Genomic DNA, 7,090 nt, shown 5'->3' with positions numbered 1-7,090 from the left:
CCGAGTGAGCCACGGGCCAGCCCCTTGCTTTTATTTCTGATCTCAGTAATTTCTGTCTTCTCTCTTTTTTTCTTGGTCAGTCTAGATAAAGGTTTGCAAACTTTGTTATTCTTTTCAAAAAATCATAAATAAACAAACAAACAAACAAACATACATTATATGGAAACAATAAAATAAAAGAATAAATTTGTCCTCTTGACTTGATGTTCCTAGACTCCAGCTGCCTGAAACTAGTGGATCTCCTGGACTGTCTTTCCAGCACCACCCTGTTTGCAAGAAGCTTAAAGGTAGCTGGTCTGATTCCATTGCTTGCCCAGGGCCTAGTGGTAGGGGTGGTGGCCTCAGGCCCACAGGTTTTGTAATCAACAGGACTCTCTGATGTGGGAACATGAAACGGGTGGAATGTTCACCTAATATAGTGACTTGTGAGAGGCAACTGGGATCCAAAGGGGGCCAGACAGAGAACAAGGTAATATCTGTGGGCCTATTCACCCTGGAAAGGAATTTCAGGTAGGTCAAACCCCACCTGTGTTCTCCAAAATTAGGCAGAAGGAAAATCTGGGGGAGACCGTTTGCTCAGAGTTGAAGATGCTAGAAATGGGGAGGGACTCCATCAGAGTGATGGTAAAAGAACAGGCATCCCCTTGCCCGGTTTCTAAAGCCTTCAAAGAGACCAGTGACTTCATTTATGTCCACTGCTTTATTAAAGATAGTCTCATAAGAGGAGAAGTAAACATGTCCCCAGGCCAACAGAGAATGTGTGTACGTGTGTGTATGAGAAAGAGACGTGTGAGGTCCCTGATCTGTGCTCTGAGGGGGTGGTCAGTCAGATGGGGCCTGGCCCAACCAATAAGGCAGATGAGGGTCCTTGTCCTGGGGGACTCACTGCTCCTGGGTGCCCCAGGAGATGTAGTCTGGCCGTGTGGCTGCATGGTACTCATCAATGAGTTGCTGCACAATCTCCCTGGATGTGTCCATCTCATTAAAGTTGTCCTTGAACATGTCCTCCTTGCGGAACTGCTCCAGGAATGCCTCCCGCTTCCTCAGCTTGTCGTACTGACGACAGGTCCTTTCAAAGAGCTTGGGGTAAACAGAAAGCAAGGGTGACAAAGAATTTTGAGAAACAATGTGGCCCAGAGAGCCAGGAAATCAAGGCTGGGCTGTACTACAGCAAAAAAGCTGGAAGCAGGGGCAACTGGGATGGAGAGAGGTGAGTCACAATCAGGAAACCAATTAGGGGAAAAAAGGTGCAAACTACGAGACTCACCGAGGAGATGCTGGTGTGGTTGGCCATCATCAGACCGCTAACACGGTGGGCTGAGGGCAGGTAGGGAGACTTCCTGGACAGGGCCACCTGGATGCTGGCTGGGCCCCAGGGGATGAAATTGGCCAACTTCCGTTCCCGGATCCTCTGCAGGCTCTTGTGGACCTGGGGTGGGCACAGGAATGGTGATGGTAGCCTCTCCTCTAGCCCTGCAGGTTCAGGGGGTAGAACTGAGGGGCCTCACCCACCTGGGTGGGGTCCACCTCTCCCTGGATGATGTTGAGGATGGCAATGTAGCAGTGGTTGGTCTGGCGGTCCCGGCCTGCGGACACCATCATGTTCTTGGGCTGTAGCAGCCGCCTCATGACATCTAGGACCGTGGTCTTCCTTACGCTAGCCACCTGATGGGACAGTGGGTCACAGGGACCAGGCCAGCACTCAGGGCACAGTCCATTGATTCATGGACAGAGAACAGCGGTCAACACATGTTCCCGTCAGACTCGGGGTAGGAGGGTCTCTGTGGGGAATGTCTTTAGATTCAGGTCTGTACTGAGTCTCTGCCACAGGATTACGGTCTTCGCCCTCCTCCGCTCAGCAAACTCGTGCCCTTGTGCAGTAGCAAAACCCAACTCCATACAACCCAAGCCCTGCAGGAGCCAAAGGCAGAGGGAAGACAGGAAGATGGGAAGACAGAGAGCATGTCAGCAAGAAAGCTGTAGATCTGTGCCTGAGCGCAGAGCCTCTGGGAGCTGCAGAGGGCAGCTCCTGGGGTAGTGGGGGGAAGAGAGAGACTAGGTTGGGGCCTGCCAGGTCCAGGTCCAGCCTGGCCTGGGCCACTGAGGGTTGCTCTTACTGACTGGTCCGTGGTGAGGGGGGTGTAGCCGGTCATGAGGAAGTGGAGCCGGGGTGTGGGAATGAGCGAGGCAATGAGGCCGATGAGGTCGTTGTTCATGTATCCAGGGTAGCGCAGGGTGGTCGTGCTGGCCGACATGATGGTGGACACCTGGGGGCCGGGGTGTCACTTCATAGGCTTTGGCCTGGATGAGCCTCCCTTCCCCAGATGGCCCTCCAGCAAGGAGGGTGTCCAGTCCAAAGGAGTCCAGGAGTGGGTAGTGGGTGCTCACCAGCTGGTTGATCTGGGAGAAGGACGGGTTCTGGATGTGCAGGCGGTCTGTGGCGATCCGGTTCAGGGCTGTGTTGTCCAGCACCACCTGGGGGGACAAAAGAGGGTCACAGCACATTTTGGGGGACAAAGGGGGCATAGAAATAAGATATTAGCTTAGTCCCTGCTAAATTCTAAAATCAGGGAGCAGGTTTGTTCATTTAAAATATACTGTCTTTGGGGCATCATGAGACACTTTTGGACTATGCAGGTTAGTAATCAAATATGTGAATGCCCCCTTGTGCCACACACTGTGCCGGGATCTAGAGAGACCATGGAGAGGAAACAGCCATGGTCTTTCCCCTCATCAGGCCTACAGTCTGGTGGAGAGATTGATGTTAAATATGATGTCAAAAAGTTCATGGAAAGATTTATATCAATTTTTTTTTGGCAGCTGGCCTGTACAGTACATTAATTTTTAATTCAATTTTTCCAAACTACCCTCATATAAAACAACAGAAAAGTATAGTTAACAACCTGAAATATGCACAAAGGAATGTGACCTTGACTGGGCAGTCAGAGAAAGTTTTCTAAGAAAGTGGTCCTTGAACTGAGAGTTCAACTGTGAGTAGGCATTAATTAGGCAAAGTGGGAGTACATGGTAGTGGTGGGGGTATATTCACTTTGTTAGGAGTCTTGCTGCCTAAAAGGACTGTAAGCAACTTGGAGGTGGGGACCTTACTTCATAATTCGGCCCATAAGGTATGACTTCTTTTTTCCCCCGGCAGTTGGCTGTACAGGGATTGAAGGGTATGACTTTGTGGTCCTCTGTTCTCTGTGTGGACAGGTGCTTGGGAAGGGCAGGGTGTATGTGACTCACTGGCTAGGGGAGGCAGACCAAAGCCCCCAACTCCTTCTTCCTTTGCTCACCACACAGTCTGCGTTCTGGGTCAGCCTCTTGAGCACGAGGAGTGAGTTGTAGGGCTGGACCACCACATCGCTCGTGTCGTCCTGGTAGGGAAACACCGAGTACGTCTGCACCAGCTTCTTGGGGTACCTGAGGGTGAGAAAGGGGGAATAGGGGAGGGCACACAGCGAATTGGAAGGGCCCCCATCACCGCCCATCTCTGTACATCGATGTACATCAATGCGCATCTGCCCATTTTCTAGGGAAAACAGGGACCAATCTTTTCCAAGTGCCACCAATCTCTTATGCAAAAGTGGTGAGGACAGAACTGAGTCTTCAGAGCCAAAAAAGATAAGCCTCAAGCATGAAAATCTGTAGATCCCTTCCCTTCCCTAAGTAAATCCCCTGTTCCCCAAGTTATTTCTTCCAAGATGTTCCTTGGGTAGGTCTGTCCGTAAGACCCAAAAGGGGGTAGTGGCAGACTTTCCAGCTCAAGAGGAAAAAGTGACTAAAAGGAAAGACATTACCCAGGGAACCAGGGTTAATGCCATCTTCCCAAACACAGGCTTACCTGTCATTCAGTCTCTCCAGGAGGTAGGAGCCCAGGCCAGAACCTGTCCCCCCAGCAATGGAGTGACACAGCACAAAGCCCTGTGTGTATACAGGAAGAAACTAACTCAGTTTCTCTAACAGTACTCTCACAACTCGCTACTGACACTAGATGTGTGTGGGGGGGTTTCTCCACACAACAAGCAAGCAACCAATTCTGCAACAGACACCAGCTGGATGTCCTCTGATTCAGTTCAATTCTGGCACTATCTCTAGAGTGTCCCCAACGCACGATGGTTTGACTCACAAGTTTTCAATTTCATGGTGGGTTTATTGGGACACAACCCAATGTGTTTTGACTTGGGATATTTTTAAATTATAATGGGTTTTTCCAGGATGAAACCCCATTGTAAGTCAAAAAGCATCTGTACCTGAAGATAGCGTCAGATCCCACAGGTTGAAGGCTCAGTCCCAAAAGACTGCCCTCCACTTCTGATGGCAACTGCAAGTGGCATGTGCCTCTGACAAATGGCTATAAAACAAAAAGCTACGGGGTTCTGCTCTAGAGTGGCAACAGTGTTCCAGGGTAGAGTTCCTTGTGCTGAAAAGAGATATTCTCCAGAACCAAAAAGCTATGGAGTTCCCATTACACCCTCCTAGGGTCCAATTAATTTGCTAGAATGAAGGGCCGGCCCGTGGCTCACTCGGGAGAGTGCGGTGCTGATAGCCCCAAGGCCACGTGTTCGGATCCTATATAGGGAGGGCCGGTTGGCTCACTGGCTGAGTGTGGTGCTGACAACACCAAGCCAAGGGTTAAGATCCCCTTACCGGTCATCTTAAAAAAAAAAAAAAAATTGCTAGAATGACTCACAGAACTCAGGAAAACACTGATGTTTATTGGTGAATTATAAAGGACATTTTAAAGCATATAAATAAACACCAGGTGAAGAAATACATACTGTGAGGTCTGTATGGGTCCCAGTGCAGGAGCTTCCATCCCCATGGAGGTGGGGTGGCCACCCTCCTGGCATGTAGATGTTCACTTTCCTGGAAGCCCCCTGAACTCAGCCCCTTTGGGGTTTTATGGAGGCTACATTACTTAGGCATGATTGATTAAGTCATTGGCCATTGGAGGTCAATTTAACCCCTCCACCTCCTCAGAGGTGGGGGTGGAGCTGTGAATTCCAACTCTTACAGCACAGGGTTGGTTTCCTTGGCAACCAGTTCCCCATCACATCACCTGTTCAGGCCACCTCCTGCTTTTTCCCCAGCACTCTTCAGTCTCCCCCACCCCTATAGGGAGAACCTCACCTCTAGACTGTCACTTCCATCTGCTTCTCGGTCTATAATGTCAAAGATGTCTTCATGGATTTTCTCACCCTGTTTAGTGACATGGGAAGGGAGGGTCAGGTCAAAGGTTCTGTAGAGTGTCTCTTCTCAGCGCCAAGAGCTCTACCCTGGGACATTGTTGCCACCCTGAAGCAGAGCCTCAGATGTAGCCCTCAACTCCAAAATACTACTTTGCAAATGATTTGCTCGAAACTTGCATAAACCTCTCCCTGGCTGTCCCTCTGGTCAGGGTATCTCTTTGTCTCATTTATTTTCAATCTGATCTGGTCAAATTCACAGATTGCTTGAGCCTGGGGCAGGAGTACCCAAGGGTCTCTGGAATGGTTCCCTGGACACCTGAGAGAATCCACTGGCCCAGTTGTTGCCAGCTCCTCCTCCATGCTCGGACAGGTAGATGTTCTCTGGGTTGTACAGCTTGGCATAGGGGGAGTTGAGGATGGTGTGGATCACCCGGGGCTCCAGGTCCAGCAACACCGCCCGGGGGATGTAGTGCTCATCGTCCGCCTGTGAAGGGGAGTCCGGGAAGGGGCCCAATCGGCTAGGACCTGCCCAGTCCCCAGTCCTCCCAACACTGGCTCCTGCCGGCCCTCCCTCCTCAAGCCAGCCGCCTGGCCCTTTTGCCCAGCGGATTTCCCAGTACCAGGCCGCTGCCCTTCCCTTCAGGGACCCCGGGCCACGGCCGGCCCTGGACAAGTCGCTGGGGGCACCTGGTAGAAAAAGACGTCCTTGCGGTCAGTGCCCTCGGTGGCGAATTCCTCCACGATGCCCTCGGGGCTGATACCATGTTCGGCGCACAGTTGTTTCCAGAACTCGAACCCAACTGGGAGAGAGGGGGAGACACCTGAGTCTACTTGAGTCCTAAGGCCTGAGGAGCCCAGCTGTAGGCTCAGAGGCTGTCACACTCAAGGGTGGACCCAAGACACCTGGGTCTCTGAGCCATCACAGCCCAGGGCTGAGGCACAGCTCTCGGTCTGGGTCATCATACGCAGTAGGGCAGGAGACTCATGGAAGGGAAAGAGGGACTAGTGGATGCCGAGCTCTTGGGTAGGACCGGGAAGAGGCAGACCCAGAGACCGGAGGGGCTCAGGGCTCGCTTGCTCACTCTGGTTGCCGCACTGGCCCAGCTGCAGCGTGATGATCTCCCGGGGCATTGCTCTTCAGACGTGGGCACGCCAGCCCCGGCCCTGCGGGAGTCACGACTGAGACGGAGGCCTGGCAGCCGGGCGCGCAGGACGTGGGGAGCGCGCGCTCTCTCCGTCTTTTGACGCGCGTGCTCGGTTGGCGCGTGTGCTGTGTTGGCCTCCACTAGGCCAACAGGCCAGGGAGCCCAACCTGGGAATCATTTTATCCCACAGCAGTGGCGGCTGGAATTCAGCACAGGCGCAGAATGAGGCCACGCCCCATCCTGGCCACGGCTCCGCGCCTGCGTGGTGAGACGGCGGGGGCCGCAGGGTCGCAACCTGTGGGGGCGGGGAGGGGCGGGGCTGGCGAGGGGGGAGGGGCGGGGCTGGGGAGGGAGGGGCGGGGACGAGGTCGATGAGCTGGACCAGGTGAACGGGGTCACCTGAGCGGCTCTGCTAGGTTGAGGGCCTGGATTTAAGCCAACTTTATTCTTTTAAATTTCTATTTTTGTTTATTGCGTTACAATATGAGTATACATAAAATTTACGGCTTTAACCATTTGTTGTAAGTATACAGTTGCATGATTTTACATGCGGTGGCATTGTTCTGTACCATCTCCACCATCCATCTCCAGAACTGTTTCACCTTTCCAAAGTGAAACTCTGTGCCCATTAAACAGTGACTTCCCATTCCCTCCTCCCCCAGTCCCTGGCAATGAGCATTCTATTTTCTGTCTCTATGAATCTGACTGCTCTAGATCCCTTACATAGGCAGCATCATCATAAAGTATTTGTCC

At 52.2% G+C, this 7,090-nt stretch overlaps 1 protein-coding gene across 1 annotated transcript; it reads right to left on the bottom strand.

The window, feature by feature from the left end:
- Positions 1-681: 681 nt before the first annotated feature.
- On the bottom strand, positions 682-6,376 carry LOC134388452 (tubulin gamma-1 chain-like). Its single transcript, XM_063111506.1, has 11 exons — positions 6,275-6,376; positions 5,880-5,992; positions 5,509-5,676; positions 5,134-5,202; positions 3,845-3,924; positions 3,297-3,423; positions 2,389-2,475; positions 2,118-2,267; positions 1,513-1,665; positions 1,268-1,429; positions 682-1,080 (listed from the first exon to the last, which is right to left on the bottom strand). The coding sequence occupies exons 1-11, from the start codon at positions 6,321-6,323 to the stop codon at positions 883-885; spliced, it is 1,356 nt and encodes a 451-aa protein (XP_062967576.1). The 5' UTR covers positions 6,324-6,376; the 3' UTR covers positions 682-882.
- Positions 6,377-7,090: the final 714 nt, after the last annotated feature.

The sequence above is a fragment of the Cynocephalus volans genome, chromosome 10 (assembly GCF_027409185.1).
Source record: "Cynocephalus volans isolate mCynVol1 chromosome 10, mCynVol1.pri, whole genome shotgun sequence".
Taxonomy (NCBI): domain Eukaryota; kingdom Metazoa; phylum Chordata; class Mammalia; order Dermoptera; family Cynocephalidae; genus Cynocephalus; species Cynocephalus volans.
Note: the sequence above shows the minus strand (reverse complement) of the source record. Positions and strands in the feature narration are given on the sequence as shown.